Source organism: Marmota marmota, unplaced genomic scaffold (genome assembly GCF_001458135.2).
Source record: "Marmota marmota marmota unplaced genomic scaffold, marMar, whole genome shotgun sequence".
In the NCBI taxonomy this organism is placed as follows: domain Eukaryota; kingdom Metazoa; phylum Chordata; class Mammalia; order Rodentia; family Sciuridae; genus Marmota; species Marmota marmota.
Window position 1 is genome coordinate 20,546,033 of NW_026000221.1, and position 20,799 is coordinate 20,566,831.

The window sequence follows — 20,799 nt, forward strand, 5'->3', positions numbered from 1 at the left end:
AGTTAAAAGGAGAAGGAGCTACCTATACTTCAAAGGATTAAAAGTCTGGAAGCTTAATAGGAAGCTTAGTGAAAGGCTGGGGCCCTGGATGTGACCTGGATCCTTTGTTCTTATTCCATGTGGCCCAGGGCACACCCCACCCTTAAGAAGCCGTGGGATTCCTTCTTGCTGCCTCTATCTCTCAGCAAGGGGATGACCACTGCCCTTTGCGTCTGTACCAGGCTCAAGTCCCAGCTTACTTTCTAGCTGTGTGACCTTAAGCAAAACCCATCTACCTGGGGAGCAGGATGGGCCTGAATATTCCCTTTATGCAGGCCGATGGGTTATTCAAAGCCACACAATGATGCAAGTGGCCTGGAATTGGGGGTGCTGTCACATGAACCTGGTTCCTGCACACTGGTGAATGACAGATATGGAGGCCCTGAACAACTGAAGCTTCTAGCTCTGGTCACTGATGCCTGGGACTCTGGCTTCAGCTGGCCAGGAAGCTGGGAACAATGGCCAGGACTGGTCCTGCTGCCCTGTCTGGCCAAAGGAGCAGGACAGCTCTTCACACCAGGCCCAGGGGGGCCAGCCTCTCAGCCCGCTCAGCTGTCTGAGGGATTGCAGTTACTAGGCTCCACCTTCCCATTTGTGCAGAGGCAGCGCCTCCATAGACGGCCTGCGCCTCTGGGCACTGACATACAAGTTATCTCTTGGTCTCCATTCCCATCCCACAGCCCCCCTGTCTTCCTCCAGAGCAGGCCTTAGGTGAGACCATGGGCTGCTCAGGCCACAGAAATTCGCCCAAGGCCTCCCAGTCAGACTCTGGTGACAAGCTCCGCATTCAACCCTTAAGCAAGTGGTTTCTTTGTTCCTTGAAGGTCACGCCTCCAGGAAGAGCCTTGGCTGCTATTGATTTTCTCAAACCTACAAAGATTCCAGCCAGAATATCCTGCAAAGAAGGTGGGGGGGGGGGCTGTGGAGTCTCCATCTTCACTACAGATGACTCCATCCCCTCCCTGGGTCTACACTCCTTCCTTTTTTAATCCACAAGCATTACTGAGCACCGCTGTTGGCCAGAGGGTGCAACAGGGCACTAAGCAAGAACTTCAGATGAGAGGGTTTGGAGTTTTCATGAATCAAAAAGTAGGGTCAAAAAATGTCAAAATTGCTGGGTGTGGTGGCACACACCTGTAATCCCAATGGCTAGGGAGGCTGAGGCAGCAGGATCTTGAGTTCAAAGCCAGCCTCAGCAACTTTGCAAGTCCCTAAACAACTTATTAAGACCCTGTCTGAAAATATAACATAAAAAGGGGCGGGATGTGGCTTAGTGGTTAAGCACCTCTGGGTTCAATCCCCCGTACCAAAAAATATCTAGTACAAAATATGCTATGCAAAAGTCCCCCCAACCCTCATTCCATCCTACCCTCAGCTGGAATCCTCACCTAGTTCCTAAACCTGTCCCAGAGCCAGCCCCAGCCCTGGGATGGGCTGTGATGTGTGTTGTACATGTTGTATTAAACACCACTGTTACTTTGTTGTAGTTATTTCATTTAATCCAGATCAGTATTCTTGCTCTGGGTGACTCCAAGCCCTAATCCCTCAGCCCCAGTTATAAAGATAAGAGGCAGGCAAGTCCACTGTGGGCCAGAGGGCATGAGTGAGTCCCCTGAACAGCTGCAGTGTTTGTTCTCATGGCCTTGGGGAAGGTTGACTTGTCAGAAAGAAAGTGTGAGCTTTGGGTAGGAAGAGGTGGGGAAAGCGTTTCTTGTGGAAGGATAGTTTTGAACCAAGTTTTGGAGGCAGACAGAACCTGGGTGTTTGGGACAGTGAAGAGGCAGGTGGGGTTTATTTTGGTATAAAAGGATCAGGGTATTGAATTGGGGTCAGTCCTGGAAGGCCTCGAGGCCAGGTCAGGGTGGCTGGACTCTCCTCAAGATTTTGTCTGTAATGAAAACTTCTGATTTTCTGATGTGATCCGCTTTATGAAGAACAAGGAACCCCAGAGGCTGAGAAGAGGAGGAGGATGGGAGACAGTGGCCATCAGCAGCCACCCAGAGCTAGCTTGCTTGCTTTCTGCTTGTTTTTTCTTTTGGAGACAGATTGGTCCTGGGATCAATCACTGGGTCCAGTAATTTTCCTGCTTCAGGGCTGGGGATGTGGCTCAAGCGGTAGCGTGCTTGCCTGGCATGCGTGCGGCCCAGGTTCGATCCTCAGCACCACATACAAAGATGTTGTGTCCGCTGAAAACTAAAAAATAAATATTAAAAAAATAATAATAATAATCTAAAATATATGTAAGATGTGCATATATCAGAATATGTATAGTTTCCTACTTAGTTTTCTCCTACCTCTTTAAAAAAAAATTTTTTTTCCTGCTTCAGCCTCCCAAATAGCTCCCAATAGGACATTAGGGGCACCACCATGCCCAGCTTCAGAGAGCTTTCTGATGAGACATCCCGTCCTCCTTCTAAACCCTAGTCAGATGTCCCAGCCCCAGGAAGCCCCCTCTGACTTCCTGCCCACTCTTGGCTTCCCTCTCAGCAAGAAAGCAGTGGAATGTGGTGACCACAGGCGGGGGACCAGACAGGCTGGCTTCAATTCCCGTCTCTGCCAGTCACCACCTGTGTGATCTCGTGCCAGTCACTTAACCTCTCCAAGTCCATTTCATCAACTGTTGAATGGGGCCTGCAAAGCCCTTACTGTATTGCCTTCCACTTGAGAATAGGAAGTGGACACTTAATCAGGCTGTTTATGCTTTTCTACTCTCTAGTTCCTTTATTCTTAGGCACACTTTTTCTTAGGTTTATGAAATCAGGATTAAGTGTACAACCGGTGGGCAAGAACCTGTAATCAAGTTTCTGGGCTGGGTTACTGTCCATGGCATTCTGGGCTGGAGGAACATGGTTTCTGGTTTGCACCAGCTGGGCCCACTGGTTTCTCCCATTGGATGGGAAGCATCCAGAGGCAGAGATGGCATCTTGTCTATGCCACCCCAGCACCCAGCACAGAGCTGGCCCAGGCAAAGGCCATAGGCATTTGCTGGGCCACATTTTGGGATGGACTTGCTCACCAGGAGTGGGGCCAGGAATAAAACCCAGTCACTTGATTCTCTTTTATATGTTTCAGCATGTTCCCTAGAGCTGACTAGTGTCCCTTGTCACCCAGGCCAAGACTCTAGTGTCTCTGCTGTGAGCCTTGGGCAAATCCATCTTTTCTCTGACATTTGGAGGGGATTCTGGTGCTGGGTGGCCCAGGAACCCCAGAGGGCTCTGTGAATGGATTCCTAAGGTTCAAGTCAGCATGTACTATCCTCTGAGCTTGTAGGAAAGGACTTCTGGATGAGTGGCAGGAGGCTGGGTACATCTTCAGCAGGCCCCTGAGGAAGAAGAGGCTCTGTGATGTCTTTACAATTTCCTGTCTGTTCCTCTCCAGGCTCCAGTCTCCTGCTCTGTTGTCAGCAGAGCCTATACTTTAGCATAGAAAGATGGCACCATGGTCCCTCATCTCAGCGTAAGGGCAATGACTGTCACCTCCACCCCTGAAAGAAATTAAAATCTGCCACAGCCCGGCTGGCTGGGCAAAATAGCCGGTGGTGGGGGGGTGACGAATAACTTGTGTAGATTGATACAGCAGGAGTAGGAGCCGTTTATTGTAGGACAACAGAGGTATTTATACATTCCACACAGCTTATCTTAATTAACATAAAATAGATACAGCAGTCAACCAATAAGGAATCTCCACACTTAACGGCTTGCTGGCGTTACTTCACAAACCCCTCCCTCTGGCAAAATGCCAGGCGCCATCCAGACTTGTTTACAGACTCTTAACAAAAATCAGCCTCAGTTCTAAAAGGCAGGTTCTGCAGATCAAACCACACGCAACCCATCTTCTTATTTATTACCCAAAGATAAGCAGAAAGATCATGATTTTGGGAAATAATTTCTTCTATAAAAGTTGAGCACAAACCATATATGGACTGTGGGTTCGGCCCAAGACCGACTACCTGCTTGATCTGGGCCTCTTTTTTTCTATCTGGGAAACAGGCAGCATTGGTTTGGCTCATTCACTAGGGTGCTTGTGAGGCCCAGAGAAAAAACTAGTCCCGATGATAATGTGTTCTGAGTAGTATAACACACGGTCCAAAAACGAGGGGCTAAAAAATTCTCCTTGAGCCCCTGGTCTTGCATGCAATAGGTACTCAGTAAATGTCAATGGGTAAAGGAGGAGAGGGTGTGAACCAGGGATTCCTAACCTTGTGGGCACTGGCTTTCCTGAGAATCAGATGAAAAGAATGAAACTTCCCATGGAAAATAAGCACTCAAATGCACACAGAATTTTGTGCTTGATTTTAGAGGGTGTGTGGATTCCTGAAGTCCCTGAGCCCAGGACCAGAATGGAGTTCCTAAGCTTGGTGGCTATTTGCCCCAGTCTGGACTGCTGGGTTTCTGTTCTCACGACTAAAAGGCTCAAGGGTCACTCCAGGTAAACTGGGCTGACTGGGCTGCACAAAATAACCACACAAGAGACACAAATACCTTTTTCTTTGGGGTCGCTGTGACGGCTCCTCTGACCTTAAGGGTCCGCAGAAAGAGAGAGAGAGAGAGAGCACGCGCTGACCCCTTTTATTGAGAAGCTATTCAAATGAGGCAAGGGGTCAGGTTTCAGGGGGCTGAGTCTATCTTCATGATGTCCACTGTCAGCAGGTTGACTGACACCTGGGTAGGCCACACCCAAGGGCACAGTAAGAGGAGGGGACACACACAAGGCACTTCCATGGAAGATTCTATCCTAAACAGGGCAAGGGGTTATATTACAAAGGAACAGGTGAGCATAGCTTCACCCATGGGGCTGTAGCAAGACACACCCATGCATGGGACACCGACCCTCAAACCCAAGAAGGGTGGGGAAAGCTCTGCCACATTTCTGCGACTGAGCGCCTCAGCACCCAGCGGGGAGTGTAACCCAGTCACGTGTGAGGTTGGTCTCCCACACTGGGCCTGATATTGCTGTCTGCCCACAGGTAGGGTGGGGTGGGGTTGGTGACGTGTCTGGAAGGTCCAGGCACTAGGCACAGTTGTGAGCTGCCCTGATTCCTGAGCCAGGCTGAGGAGCTGCTTCCCTAGCCCCTTGGAGCAGGGTGACCTTGTACTTGGGCTGCAACATCATGCCTTCCTTTTACAGGAGGGGCTTAGGGTTTGGAGGTTGCTGGGCAGGGAGGGCTAGTCCTACCTCCTTGAGGGTAGAATAAACAACTTTTTGCTTAGATGATGTTTATTGGTGGAGCCTTGGGGAGCAGGGACTGTTCTCATCTCAGGCACCTCATCCAGGTTTATATTCCATGTTCTGTTGCTTCACAGGCAATGGATGCCATAGGCCTCGCCAGCCTCCCAGAGCCTGCCTCTATTTCAAGGAAGCCCTGGGTGCCAGAAAGCCCCCCATACACTGGTATGGTGAGCCTTCAGAAAGAGGCACCAACAAATCTCTAACACCCTCCCTTTCTCCTTATGACTCAAATTCAGGATCTGAGGTGAAGGGACTTGGGTGTAGGCTATGAGCAAGGAACAGGTGCATGAGGAAATTCCCAGGCCTGCCTGATTGGGCTGGAGACTTAGACCTTGACATTCTTACCCAAGGTCACCCAACATCCCACTCCAGTTTCCCAGTGGTCCTATAGGAGTTGGCAGGGGACAGGAAGGTAAAGGTAAGATGTGGTCATCCTGTGGTCCTGACCCTTTCCCAGCCTTTGTAACAACCCCCTCCCAGACACACACACACACACACACACACACATTTAGGGAGCATTAAATTTATTTCTAGCCAGGCTGAACTTCTGGGGGAGAGGAGTGGTGCCACCATATGCCCTCTGTCCCACTGGGGGACCTGAGGTGGCATATTTCATCAGTCTGGGGGTTGGCCTCCTTTTTCATAGATTAATGCCAGGGAGTCAGGTAGTTGATGCGGCTGTGGAGAGAAACAGGGATGAAGTGGAGGTCTCCAGGGTGTTCTCAAGAAAAATCAGTCGGTTTTCCTCCAGGTCTTTCCCCAAAACCCACCTCCTTACCCTCAAGTCTCTGAAGACAGTTTTCCCCCAGCCTGGGTGTGGCCCAAGAACTTTTAATAGCTCCCTATTTCCTTTAATTTTGGTTGTTCTTGGTTTTCAAATTTGCCTCCCTCACCTCATTTGTATCTCCCAAGACCCTCAAATATGTACTGCTTCCCTAATTTTTCAGTCATTTAACAAACCTACACCGTTAGGCATCATACAGTAGTAAGAGCAGAACGTTTCCCCCTGTGTGTGCAGGGGAAGAATGCAGCCGTCTGGGTGCTATAAGGTAGGGATGCCCAGGCCATGACCAAATGGAGGGAATGTGAGCTGGTGGGAGAGGCAGAGGCTCAGGAAAGACTTCCAGGGGGGTGGAACAACCAGACTGGCCTTCAAAGAGTGAGGAAGGCTTTTCCAGACAGAGGAGGAAGGACCATCTAGGCTCATCTGATTCAGCACAAGAAAAGCTTTGAAGAGGTTTTGGTCGCGCCGGTGGGTTTGGGCACACCAAAGAGCCTGATATTGCTGAAGTGCACAAAGCAAGGCTGGAGATGGCCATATCCTGGAGAAGGTAGAACAGCTCGCAGCAGCACTCCCGTTCTCATTCCCATCGCTGAGTCTCGGGGCGGGGGGGGGACCCTGTTGGAGCACCCGCATCCTCCCTTCCGACTTGCCCGCATCCTAGAAGGTAGATTCTTGGCCCTTTCTTTCTGTTCAGTCCTCCCAGGTAACGCCCTCCTCTTTCCAACCTCTTCCGAGCCAATCCTGACAGCGTATGAGCTCCTTTCCACGCCCACCCCAGTCCCCAGGGAGCTGAGTTTTGGCCAGGTGCGGATCTCTAGGGAGCCAAGCAGCTAGCGATCCCTCCTTCGCTGGGCCCAGAAGGTGGAGGGCTGGGGGATCTGGACGTGGGCGGAACCCCCCCCCCTCGCCCCCGCGGCCCTAGCTGCCGACCTGGGCGTGGCCGGCTGCGGGCAGGGGCGTGGCCATCCCCCTACCTGTATTTGGAGCCAAAGCGCCGGAACGTGTTCCTGCGAAAGGACGCGGAGGGTGAGCCCCGGGTGCAGGGGGGGCCCGCTCCCCGCCAGCAAACCGAAATAATCACGTTGCCTCTCGTCCCACTTAACGCCTCCACTCCAAAAGAGTGAAGCTGCCGGGGATGACAAGGTGCTCCGTTTGGTAGGAATTCGATATTTATTCATTTTGAAATTATGATTTTCATGTGCTGTATTCGAACCACTTAATACTTCCCAGGTCTCACATTTTCAAGCGCCATTGGGCCCTTGTGTGTACAAGGAAAGGGGCTAAGATCCCACCCTCCCTCCTCCGGGTGGAGGTCCCGGGGTTCGTAGCATCACTTACAGGGAGTCGAAAGGCAGGGGCTTCTGTCCGTAGCGGTCTAGACTGGGGTTCTGGTTGAGGCAGTACTGGGGCGGGCCACAGGGATGGGGCGCTGGTAAACCCGGGAGGGACCTCGGGCACCCAGCCAGCCCCCACAGCGTTCCCTACTGGAGATCTGAGCCCTGGGACTGTGAGAACTTGCGCTCCGTCCCCCCACCCCGTCCCCACTTTCCCTATCCCTCATATCTCCTCTGCTTTAGCTGCACCCATCAGGATCCCCGCGGACCGGTCAGCGAGCATCTCCCTTACCCTCCAGTTCTGGGTCACATCCGGCTTCAAATACCGCACCGCGTAGCCGCTGAACCTCTCCACTGAGGAAAGAGCCCACTTTGGACACCCCGCCAGCTCCGACACGCCCCACCCTTCCTAAGCCCCGCCCATAGAGCAAGCCTCACCTCCACTGCCCAGCGCTGGACAGAAGTGGGTCTCCGGACCCGGCACCCCCAGTTCCAGAACCAGCTCATCATTCAGGCCCAGCCCGGTTTCTCCCCCTGGCCTGGCCCTGGCCCCCTGCTCCTTCCCCACGATGAGCGCGGCCTCTAAGTCCCTCAGCCGCTCTCTGTCGTGCTCTCTGTCGGCGCCTGTCCCAGCTGCTCCCCAGCTCCCTTATCCTGTCCCTGTGGTTGGCCACTTGAAGCCGGTGGTCCTCTCTCCCTGCCACAGCAATGACCCAAGTGCCCTACAATCTCCCCCAGCGTTAGGCGTCACCTGCAGCTGGGAGACTGACCCTTGTTGTTCAGGCAGGGCAGCTTGAATTCCCCAGCCGTGGACACAAAGTGGGACCAGTCCTCGATGGCACTGGTGAAGGAAGGCCAGTCGATCCGGTTGATGCCTGGTACGATGGGCAGCAGCTTTCCCTCACGGTACTTGCAGCAGAGCTTCTGGCCAGTGGGCGTGATGTCCTGCTAGGGGTTTTTTTTTTTTTTGGGGGGGGGGTCAGGAGCACAGCAGTAGATGCAGGAACTTGGGGGGGGAGTCTTCTTGGATCATCTCAAAGCCCAGAGCTGACACTTGACCCATCTGACCCGGAGTGTGCTTGAGGTTGGAGACCGGATTGGATGGTGGTGGAGGGGGTCCCAAACAGATAGCTGAGGATATGCTTAGGGAAGAGCCTAGAGGTGCTTGGGACTGGGTGCAGGCTTGTGCCTTTTGCAAACCCAGGGTTAGGGACAACACTCACCAGGCAACGCAGGGGTTGATTGGGGATCCCCAGGAGTGTGAAGTGGGCATTGTCAAACTCATCTGTTGAAAGAAGATAAAGGGAGAAGAGACTTCTCCTTCACTAGCAGTCCCAGGTTCATGCAAGAGAGGTTTGGCCCACACTGTGCTTTAATTAAAAAAAAAAAATACTGGATGGATTTAAACATCTAAGATAAAATATTACTTCTATCTTCATCTCTTACAATATAATAAGCTCCCATATAGATAAAAGATTTCAGTGCAAAAAAAAAAAAAAAATGAAACCATAGAAATACTAGAAGAAAATGTGGGCAAGTTCCTCTGAATTTGGGGCAGGAAAGGCCTCATTCTAACTAGAAAGCCAGAACTTAAAGAAAAGATCAGCAACTTTGGATCAACAACTTGACTACATAAAAATAAACTTCTGCGTAGCAAAATAGAAAAGAAGCCAAAAGGCAAATGGAAATTTATTTTTTTACTAATTTTACAGATGAAAGGCAAAGAGTAGAAATCAAGCCAAAAAAAAAGAAAAGAAAAAAAGGGTAAAAAAGCATTCACATCCCATACACAAATATAAGAATTACAGATGAGCCCTAAACATGAAAAGATGCTGAGCCTCATCTATAATAAGATGAATGCATATCCAAATTACATGAAGATACCAACTTTTCCTTCTCAGACTGGGAATAATCCAAAACGTTAGTGCAGTAGGGCCTTTGGCATACGTTGCCAGAGGGAGTATACATTTATCGGAGCCTACAGAGAACAATTGTCATTTTCCATCAGAATCATAAAGACACACGTGCCTTTTGACTCCTAGTCCTACTTCTGAGAATTTATCCCCAGAAAGGCACAAGTGCAGACGTGAGAAGAGGGTAACCCATTTCAGTATTGTTTGTAATAGCAAATGATTGGAGATGATTCAAGGACTGTCAATAAACTACACTCCACCCACACTGTGCAGCTACTAAAAGAAATCTGAGGGGCTGGGGCTGTGACTCAGAGGTAGCACACTTGCCTGGCATCTGTGAGGCACTGGGTTTGATTCTTTAATTAAAGGTCTATCAGCAACTAAGAAAATATTAAAAAAAAAAAGAAGAAGAAAAAAAATCTGAGGACATCCTCTAGACAAAACCTCCAAGGTACAAAAGAATAGTTACTGTATACAAATACCTGTTTAGAGCCTAAAGTTTAAGATTCTTGGAGGCAGAGAAGAAAATACATTCTGGTTATCATCTTAAACAAATTATCAAACTCAGCAGCATGAAAGCAGGATAACTGTATGCCTCCTGCAGCAACTCTAGGGGAAACATAGTGCCCATCACCTGTGGAAGATTCTGGCCAGCACTGTCTCATGTGGTTGATCAGGCCTCTAGGTCTAGCTACTGATCCACAGAAAATAGATAAGCCGGGTAAAGACCACCATGAGGGAACAGCTGCTCAAATACCATCAGGCACTGTGTCCCACAACTGCTGGGGACTCTTTAAAAGTCAATATCACAGGGGGGGAATGAAAAACAGATAGATATCAGGCTGGGGTTGTGGCTCAGTGGTAGAGCGCTGGCCTCGTATGTGTGAGATCCTGGGTTCAATCCTCAGCACCACATACAAATAAATAAACAAAATAAAGATATTATGCCCATGTATAACCAAAAAAATTATAAAAAAGAAAACAGATAGATAGTCTTATGCTAAGACTAAAAACATAAAAACCAACTGCAATGCACATTCCAGGTGGAAGCCCCTGTTTTTTTTTTAAGTTATAAAGACACCTTTGGGGGGTAATTAGGGAAGTTTTAATGTGGACTGGTTATTAGATGTTATAGAATTATTATTAACTTTCCTGGGTATGATAACGATATTGTGTCATGTAGAAGGCCGTATCATTGGGAGTTGCTTGGTAGACTGTGTGTGTGTGTGTGTGTGTGTGTAGAGAGCGGGGAAATTCAAATATGGTAAAACATTGACTGATGCAGATAGAAGGTAATGAGTGCTCATAGTACTATTCTTTAAACTTTGAAAATGTTCATAACAAAAATTGGGGGAACAAAATAATGTACGTTTGTGCTAAGTGCATAGGAGCATGCCTGTACCAGCTACCTGGGAGACTGAGGCAGGAGGATGGTGGGAGCCCTGGAATTCAGAGCCAGCCTGGACAACAGAGTAAGATCCTGTCTCTTCAAAAAACAAACAAACAAACAAAGACAATAGAATGCATGTTTGTGTTTGCATTAGTAAACAGAAAGATACATTAGAACCCAAGAGTGGCCACCTGTAAGGGGGTCCCTCACTGTTGTAGCATTTTAAGTTTTAGGGCTGGGGAGTAGCTCAGTGGTAGAACCCTGTCCACCTTGCCCAAGGCCCTGGGTTCCATCCCCAGCACTGCATCTGCTTATAATACACAACTAAATCAGGGCTTTCCCTAAAGATCTAAATTCCTGGCTTCCCGTGGAAGCAGGAAATTAGGAGAACCCGTGATCTCTCTGACTCTCTGCGCACAGCACAGTCAGTGGGAGTCTGGGAGGCAGAGCCCTTTGGATGGGACCATGTGGGTGCTCTTCCTCACCAGAGGGGCTTCCCCCCGCTGCTCCCTTCAGGAGTGTTTTTCATCTTGGTTGCAGGGGTCAGGGTGGGTCTCCAGAGATTTTGGTGTAAGCTCGGACATCCTCACCCACCTGTCCCCCGAGCAGAGACCTCCATATCACCCTGGACCTCCCCCTTCCTCTGGCACCCATCCTGGCACCCAGTCCTGCTGACCTATCTCCCGAATGCCCTCTCAGTCCCTGCAGGGTAGTTCTGTGGGCCCTTTTCCCCTGCAGGCCCGCCTGACCTTGCGTTCATGGGAGGTGTGAAGGCTCCGTCTCTCCCTTTCCCCGACACAGGGGTGGGCAGGCAGAAGTCATCCTTGTCTTGAGCGTTATCCTTCCAATCTCGGCCCAGTTCTGTCTTCATTAATAAGAGCCATGCGGGCACAGAGACTCTGTCCCTCACCATGCCCTGCCCCACCTCCACACTCTGCCAACAACAAGGCCATCACCAGATGCAGCCCCTCACCTAGCCCCTCCAGAACTGGGCGCTAAAATAAACGTTGTTCCCTTAAAACTTAGAGGACGTTCGCAACGGACCTAGCAATCACGTTTGTTGAGCACATATTATGTGCCAGCTGTGGCTCTCCCTGCTTTTCCCGCCTCATCTCTTCCCAGCGTCAACAGCTCTGTGAGGCAGGCGGCCCTGGTCACCGTTTCCACTTCACAGATAAGGAAACCGAGGTCAGAGCTTAATGGAGGTTTCTGGACAGGGAGCAGCCGAGACTGGCCCTTTTAACCCTTTCATTTGCCACTCGTGACTTTCCCTCCAAGATTTCTTTCCTTGTCGACCTGCCCCTTCTGCAAAGTCCCCAGGGGGCCCAGTGCTGGTGGGAGGTGAGGCGGCCTGACCTTTGAGGCAGTAGGTGGTGGACTGGCAGTGCTTATCTGGGAGGCAGGCCTTGACAGAGTCCATGTCCATGCGGCGCAGGGTGGGCAGCGCCGGGTGGTAGAGCTGCTGCTTCACGCTGGCCAGCGGTTGGCGCTGCCGTGGTATCGGGAGCAAGATGGCCGGGGATGCATACACGTGGGCAGTACCATCGTCCCAGGGCACCACGTCGATGATGCGGGCCATAGCTGCGGAGCAAAGCGTATACATGAAGGGCTCCCCGGGGTTCATCCCAGGTAACGACCTTCCGTGGGGGAACATCCTTAGCCTGGGCTGATTGTCTACTAGTCAAGGGTTTATTGAGCACTTACTCTGTGCCAGGTGATTTTTTAGGAGTTCCACATGTGGTGGCAGGGATGCTCAACACACATACTCACACTCATGCACACATATGCACACATGTGTGCAGATACACACACAAGCTGCTCTAAGGGCTGTGAGGTCAGTGTAGGGTGTATGTATGTCTGTTTGTCTGGGGAGGCTGGAGTTGGGGCATTCAAGCAATGGTCTAGAAGATGCGGTGTTTGAATTAAGTAGTGAACAGGAAAAGGTGAAGAAAGTGAGTTCAGAGTATGATTCAGAATGCTGTATGGCTCTGGGTGACCAATCCTGAATCTCCTTATCTAAGGCATCTGGCATTTACCCCAGATTTTAGAGAGACATAGAACCAAAACATGAGGAGAGACATGACACATATGAACTAGAAAATCATTGCTGGCTACCAAGTGTCCCCCACCCCAAATAGCAGATATTTCCAGAAGCCCTTTTCAGTCATTTACACTTTAGTGAGAATTTGTTGACTTAGCTCAATTTCTCTTGGTGAGAGATGAGGTGGGAGCTAGGTGGGCCGGAGGAGAGGGGACGGTGGGCCATGGAGGGACAGGGAGGGCATGATGACACGGCACAGGAAGTTGCCTCGGGAAGGTGGGGAAGGGCAGGGAAGTGGAGCCCTTAGAGGAGGGCAGAGAGGGTACCCCACTTTTGACCCGCTGACAGCCACTACCTCATCTGCAGGGCACAGGCCTGAGTGCACAAGGTTTTAAGGACTCTCTGCTCTTCTGACCGTTCAGTGGGCAGGAGAGAAAGGGAGGCAGGCCAGGCCCGTGGACAGCAGAATAAAGAAACTCTGTGCAGAGACAATGCCCACTCCAGCCTGATTGTGAGGACACTGCTCCTCGGCAACCGCAGGCTCTGAGAAGGGCCCACTGCCAGGGTCCCTATGTGTTGGGCACTTCCTTTCAGCCTTCCTGAAGGTTAGGTTTTCCCCAGCTTCAGCACAAACCAGGCATCTTGGGAAATGTCCCTGGAGGCAGCCAGGCCAGGGCAGACCAAGGATGGCTGCTGAGCCCACCCCAGGCTGTGTGACCCTGGACTAGGTTCTGTCTCTCTCTGGGCCTCAAGGCTCCTGTCTGAATAGGCAAGCATCCTAGACTCTGCATTAGGGGCACCTGGGAGCTGGGAGGGCCCTCTCCTTCCTGCAAACTTTAGGAAGGTGCACTGCACTGTCTACCAGCCGCTGGCCTCAGGGTAGAGATTAGCTGTGGTCAGTATCCAGGGTCATTGTGGGGATCAGGGAGAGTGGTGGCCTCAGCAGGCTGGGGATTAGCAGGTGATACTCCATCCCCAGCTGCTTGCAGGAGTACAGGCTTCCTCCCTCCCAGGAAGGTCAGGCTGTGAGTTCCTGAGCCTAGCACCTTAAAGCTCTGGGACCAGGACCCCCTGAAGCGGCACCCTCTTTTTCCACAGAAAAGCCCTCTTCACTATGGCTGATTTTAGGACTGTCAGCAAGAGTCTCTGTGAGAGTCCAATGTAGATAAACTTCCTATTTTCATGTCACCCTGTTTACTTGGCCACTGGCCAAGAAGATTCCAGCACTCCAGGTGCTGGACACACCTTACTAGTTTTTCACAAATGTATCCAGTATAGTATTTTGTAGAAAAGTGCAAACAAGGCCTCTGGCCTTGAGCTGGGCTTCACAGAGATGTCTACATTTTTAAGATAAGTTACCAACTGGGCTCCATGGTAACAGCTGGTAGGGGGAGGAAAGAAAGGGGAGAAGCCGCTCTCCCTTTCTCAGGTGTGGTCCTTGAAGGGTTAACTTGCCCAAAACAATGAAAGAAAAAGCTGCTTTTATGTGAACTTCTGCAGACTGTGAACTACTGAGCCCCTCCCCTTACACGCTGGGTATAAAACTCTGAAACTCCTTGAACTCGGGGTTCAGGGGATTGATTGATTACAGCAAAAGCTGTGCCCTCTGAGCCTGGCTGCAGCCAAATAAAACTGTTTCCTGCTGTCTCTGGTGCCTGGCCTCCTTTGTCCCTACAACACCCCCAGGTGAGGGAAACAGGTAAGGCTGAACTACTTTGCATATATTTGAATACACTTTGCATATGCCTGCGCAGGTTCTGAACCTGACGGGTCCTGGGACCCCTGCTTAGATTTGTGTAGACTTTGGTTCACAGTTGCTCCAGCCTCATCGTTCAGGGAGACCCCAGAGCAGCATCCCCAAGTTCAAACTCCCAGAGTTTACTCCATTCACCACCACGACCCCCAATTTATTTTTAACAATTCTATAGTTATAAAAAAAAAGAAATTAAGAAAGTACATCAATATATAATTAAACCAGTAATAAGTTTACAAATTGAGACTCTCCTATAAGCACTACAGTTCAAGACATGGGCTACTACTCTGCAAAACAGTAAGCAGTTTCTTATGAAGTGAAACATCAATTTGCAGTGTAATGGGATCATATGGAAGACTCTGCCCTTAGGGACTGTCTCAGGAGAAGTGAATGTGTATATCCATGCCAATGTTTCATAGCAACATAATTTTTTAATAAAAATTTTTGGTGTAGTTGGACACAATGCCTTTATTTTATTTATTTATTTGTATGTGGTGCTGAGGATCAATCCCAGGGCCTCGAACATCCTAGGTGAGCTCTCTACCGCTGAGCCAAAACCCCAGCCCCAATAGCAACATAATTTATAGCCAAAAAGTAGACCTAAGCCTAGTATCTGCAGATTCATGAGTTGATAGGCAAACCGTGGCGTGCCTCTACCTGGAAAGTTCCGGGCACTAAAAAAAAAAAAAATGAAGTATACATCTCCAAGGTAGGTGAACCTCAAAAACAAGTGACATGAATGAAACCAGACTCAAAAGCCCCATATTTCCCCCCCTAGTACTGGAGACAGAACCCAGGGGCATTCGACCTCTGAGCTACATCCCTGATGCTTTTTATCTTTTCAGACAAGGTCTCACTAAATTGCTGACGCTGGCCTTCAACTTGGGACCCTCTTGCCTCAGCCTCCGGGGTCCCTGAGATCACAGGCATGCTCACACGTCCAACAAGCCTCACGTGTTACATGATCCATTTACATCAAATGTGCAAAGTAAACACATAGACACAGAAAGCAGATTGGCGGCTGCCTGGGCTGGAGGGAGGAGTGGAAAGAGACTGTCAGCCGGGACCAGGGCTCTCATCAGAGCGATGGAAGTGTCCTAACTCCAGATGTTGGGGATAGTTGATAGTTTAATTTACTAAAAACCTTGGCTTGTATGCGTAACATGGAGGCATTTGATGGCATATAAAGTCTTCCTCAATACAATTGTTTAAAAAAGTAGCTGCCAGCATAAAAGAAAGCAAGAAAAGGGGGGACACTGTGACTTTCTAGAAATTTCCACAGTCCTCTTCTCAATCATGACCCCCAATCCAAGAAGCAACTGTTCCCGTCTTGTAGTGTAACCGCTGCTTTTCTTTATGGTGATATTAGGTATATTTGCAGCCATAAGTACATCAGGTCATTCACCTCTTGAACTTTGCATACATGGACATTGGGGTGTCTACACACACACACACACACACACACACACACACACTTCATTACCTACTGCACTTAACGAATCAGAAGTGGTTTTCTCCTCAAAACTCTTCCTCCTCACCTCCAGACCCAGGCTCTCATTTAAGGTAAAAGTTGCCAGGTGCCCAAGCTTAACCAACACCTCCTTCCCCTCCTCCTATCTTTATTGCCACCAGCCTAGTCCAAGCTCTGTCATCTGTCCCCATCAGGTCTGAGGCAAGAGTGACCATCACTGCTTACGCAGGCTACCACTCACCAGCCCAGGCGGGCGGAAGAGTTCCTGTTCCTGCAGAGTCCTGTTGGAGGTGCTGTGAGGAGGAGCAGCCTGGCATGTTTATGGGGGGAGGACAGGGGTCACCTTGAACTGTGCGCTGGGTTTGTCCTTGCCAACAGAAAGAACATTCTCCCACACCCCTGGCCTCGGGAGTGTGTTGCCTATCAGAAGTCCTGAAGCGCCCCACATTGGAGGGGGGATACCAGGGGTCACCTAGTCACAGATTAGCTTGTCCCTCTTCAGGCTGGACTTCCTCAGCAGTTCCTGCTCCCGCGCCTGCCTACTACACAACAGCCACGCATATTCTGCCCAATTTGTGTTCAACACCACCTCAGGGGCCGGGGTCTACATGTGTGTGCCCCCCAGAATCCCTATGCTGAAACCTAATCTCCATGCAACAGTGGGGCCTCCAGGAGGTGATTGGGCAGGGGGTTACACCCTCGAGAAGGGGACGGGGCCCTCATAAAAGAGGCCAGAGAGAGCTTGCTCACCCCTCCTTTCAGGGGCTACATGGAAGGCACCATCTGTAGGGAGCAAACTCTTACCAGACACCAAATCTGCTGCCCCATGGGCCTCCAACCTCTGGAACAGGGAGCCGTACTTCCTGTTGTGTATTAATTACCCAGCATAAGGGGTTCTGCTGAGCAGCTCCAATGAGCTCAGACATGGACTTCCACGGTCCATCAACCAAACCCTTCTATGGCCAAGAGGCCCTATGGGGTCTCACCCTGCCCACTTCCCATCCTCCCCCACTCCTCTGTGCCCACTGGACTCCCTGCCCCCTTGGTGCCCTTTCTGCTCCTCAAGACTCATTCTGGCCTCGGGACTTTCCCCCGGCAGTGTCCTCTCTCTGGAGCACCGTCCATGTGATCTTTTCAGGGTAGAGACTTCTTGCTTTTCATGTCTCAGCTCACACAGATCTGCTTCTTCCTAGAGGCCTCCTACCCAGGGCCCTCATGACACGTCTCTGTCCTGTCGGTTTCTTTGGTGGCTCTGGCATACTTGGCAATATTTCTTAATTTGTCCTTCTCTGCCTCCTCCCCTGGAATGCAAGCTCCAGGAGGGCAGGCCCTAAGTCTGTCCTGCTCAACACACCCGGGGCTGCCCACTGCCCAGGGCAGGAAGAACTCCCCAAACGTTGCACCTGGTCAAGTCCCTGCCTGCCCTTTGCTGAGCGTTCACCAACCCCATCTGCCACCCAGGTGCTGCCACCTCACTGAGCCCCTCTTCCCTTGGCCCCTGTTCCTTGCAGCCCTGGAGCCCCAGGTCTCTGTCTCCCCTCTGGGGTCCAGCTCAGTTCAGATCAGAGGCTGCCAGTGGTCCACCAGTCTTCGGATCCTGTGAGGGTTAGTTCCCAGTGTCATCTGGACTGGACTAGGGATGCTGAGAGAGTCGGTGAAGCCCACCTCTGGGTGTGTCTGTGAGGGTGTTTCAAAGAAGATTGGCATATGGGTGACCTAGGTGGAGGAGATGGGCCCTCAGTGCGGGGACACCATCCGATTGACGAGGGCCTGAATGGAACAGGGACGAGAAGGAATGGGTAAATTCTTTGGTCCTTCCTCCCTGCGTGGGCGTGTCTTCTCTTGCTGGGCCCTTGAACTGTGGGACTTGCACAAGCTGCCCTCCACGTCTCCCTGAGACTGAGGCCTCTGACTTTGGCCTCCCCAGTTCTGAGCCTTCATAATCTATTGACTCAGTTTCTCTGGAGAACCCCTACTAATGCAGATTTGATCTAAAGTCTCAGTCCTGGAAACCTGTCATTCTGGAAGATCTCAAACTATTGAAGACAGCAGGAAAAAACAAACAAACAAACAAAACCCCCCCCAAAAAAAACCAACACTGTGAACCCTGGCATCGGGGCTGGGAAGCAGGGGTACACCTCCTGCTCCTGCTGACTGAGTTGACAAGTTCCTGTCACCCCGAGGAGTCTCCCAGAACCACACAGGACTCCAAACTGTTATTCTCCTAGCAGCCAGTCAGACTGTGGCTTGGCCAAGGTATGAGGGGAGCCAGGCCCTGGTACCTGGGCAGGTTCCCTGGCAACACATAGGGCCCCAAATTTAGACCCAGGTCCCTGCTGGACACTCGGGGATTGCTGTGGCTCCCTGGGCATCAATCATCTCTTTTCCACCCCTCCCCTCCCTTTGGCACCTGCTAATCCTTTGCACACGGCCCAGCCCCCGCCAGTTAATCCCCCAGGGCCTCAGAGGCCAGTCCACGAGTGGCAGCGAGAAGGTGATTCCTGGCTGGCAGTTGGCATCTGAGCAGGTAATTCAGGATGAGGTGGTGGCTTGGTGGGACCCCAAGGGTGTCTACATGCTCAGCTTCCAACAAGGCATTTAATCAGGACCAAAAAGACAAGGCTTCCCTCTCTCCACCTCTTCCTCCCTCTGCAGGGCTGAGACTTTAGCATGAGTCAGGATCTTTGGGGCAGCTTGGGAAAAGCAGATTTCTGGACCCTCCCCAGAGGGTTTGGAGGGACCTAGGAGTCTGGATTTTCAACAGCTTCCAAGAAGATACTGAAAATGCTGGTGATCCAATACCATGGTTCCCCGGGCTGCCACTCCCAGGTCCCTGTCTGGCCTGAGTCTCCCTCATAAAGTGGAGTCAGCAAGATGTGGCAGCAAGATGGGTGGGGGTGGGGCTGCCCACATTCCTTCCCATCCAGGAGGAACTGGCAGTGACTAGGGGAAGAAGAAAACTTCCCTAGGGCTTGGAGACAGCTTCCCCAGGCATTTCTAGAAGATTCATACCAAGTCACGGTCAGTTGTTGCTCACCAGGAAAGGACCTACAGGTCAGGCCTGTAGAAGAGGCCAACTCTTGACAACTTCAGTGCCCCTGGGGCAGATGTCGGGCAGATGACAGGCAGCTGAAATTGGGCAGACTTGTGTGCAAACTCAGCTTGGTCAGTCTCGGTCACAACCTTTGACCCGTTTGTGCTTCATATGAAAATACTGATCTCGCTGTGTGGAGTGTCATGCGGCTGCCTGACCCCAAACGTGTGACCTTGAGCTGTCCCGATCTGGGAAATCTCTGTATCCATGTGCCCCACCCAACAGGGACCCGGAAGACAAGAAGGGTCATGTCTGGCCCAAGTTCACCTGTTTGGAGGCTGATCTGACTCCTTACCCAGAGCTCCGTCCCCACCACAGCTTCTCGAATGGGAGAAGGTGGGCTGCTAAGACCAGAGCAGGGACAGAGGTCAGGGTGGTGTGGCCAAGGGCACTGGGGAGCTGAGCGCTGGGGCAGGGATCCTGGGGCCTGAGTCTACCCTTTCCAACATGGGGCTGGGGTCCTTGGCAGAGAGGGGCATGGCCTTGGGCAGGCTGGCATCCAGCATGGCCTTGGAAGGGGCTGTCCAGGGCTGGGAGTTGGTGCGTTGACCTGTATGGTGGTGACCGGGCCAGGCTATCCTGCAGGGGTCTGGTCTCACGGTTCCATGTACTTCTCATTCACAGAAGACAGTGGACTGGAGGCTGAATTGTGTGAATACCAATCACCTTAAACCAAAAAGAAGGTCCAATGGGTGTTTTATCTTAAAAATTAAAAAATCATGAATATTGGTTAATGTTATCTTAAACAGATCAGATTTTCCATTCTTATATTAATTACAAAGTATACTTTTATTTATTATGAGATTATGCAGTTATGCAGTACATTATATTCCATGATTGGCATCTTCACTAGATATCACGGAGTAGCCACGGGCAACATTTATGAAGCCCTGGGCCTGTGCCGGATCTCACTGTTTTGAGTATGTTGTACTTATTAATTCTTTTATCCTCACAATCTGCCCACGAGGTAGGTAACTATCTAGGTGCCTTTTTGTGTGTGTGTGATGCTGGGGATTGAACCCAGGGCCTTGTGCATGCGAGGCAAGCGCTCTACCAATTGGGTTATAGCCCTAGTCCTATGTGCCTTTTTTTTTTTTTTTTTTGTATCAAGGATTGAACCCAAGGATGCTTAGCCACTGAGCCACATCCCCAGCCCTCCCCCACCCACCCCTTTTTAAAAATTGTTAATTTTGAGACGGGGCCTTGCTAAGTTGCTTAGGGCCTTGCTAAATTGCTGAGGCTGGCTTTGAACTCGTGATCCTTCTGCCTCAGGCTCCCAAGACATCAGTGCACCCATTTTACAAGCAAGCCAAACTAAGGCTCAGAGAGTCTAACTGATCTTCTCATGGCTCAGCTCCCTGTGCGTCTTCTCTGGTGATTTCTAACTGATTTGCCTCTTCCTTTTTAATGGGTCCCTATATTCCAGTATTGAATGTCCCATAATTTACTCATATGTGCACTTCTTACAGATGAACACTTAGGTACTTTCCAATAACCAATCTTCTGATGGATATTTGGGTATTTTTCATCTTTTGCCGTAACACTATTGCAACCGGCCTCTTCCTACACAATTGTGTATGGCCTTGAGTCATTCTATAAAGTAAATATCTTGAGAAACAATTGCAGATTTTTTTTTTTTTTAATGATGAGCAGGAAAACAAATGGGTATCCCATAAAAGTGGCCCATAGATGCTGGCAGCAACTGTGCACACTCTGGGTTGGCCTAAGGACTGTCATTTACAGGTAGCAGG

At 50.5% G+C, this 20,799-nt stretch overlaps 1 protein-coding gene across 1 annotated transcript; it reads right to left on the reverse strand.

The window, feature by feature from the left end:
* Positions 1-5,418: 5,418 nt before the first annotated feature.
* Positions 5,419-12,300, reverse strand: LOC107144933 (testis, prostate and placenta expressed). Its single transcript, XM_048792175.1, is given in 7 exon segments — positions 5,419-5,946; positions 7,027-7,059; positions 7,391-7,536; positions 7,679-7,740; positions 8,157-8,331; positions 8,610-8,671; positions 12,046-12,300. Coding segments are annotated over 7 exon segments (756 nt in total). The 5' UTR covers positions 12,293-12,300; the 3' UTR covers positions 5,419-5,915.
* Positions 12,301-20,799: the final 8,499 nt, after the last annotated feature.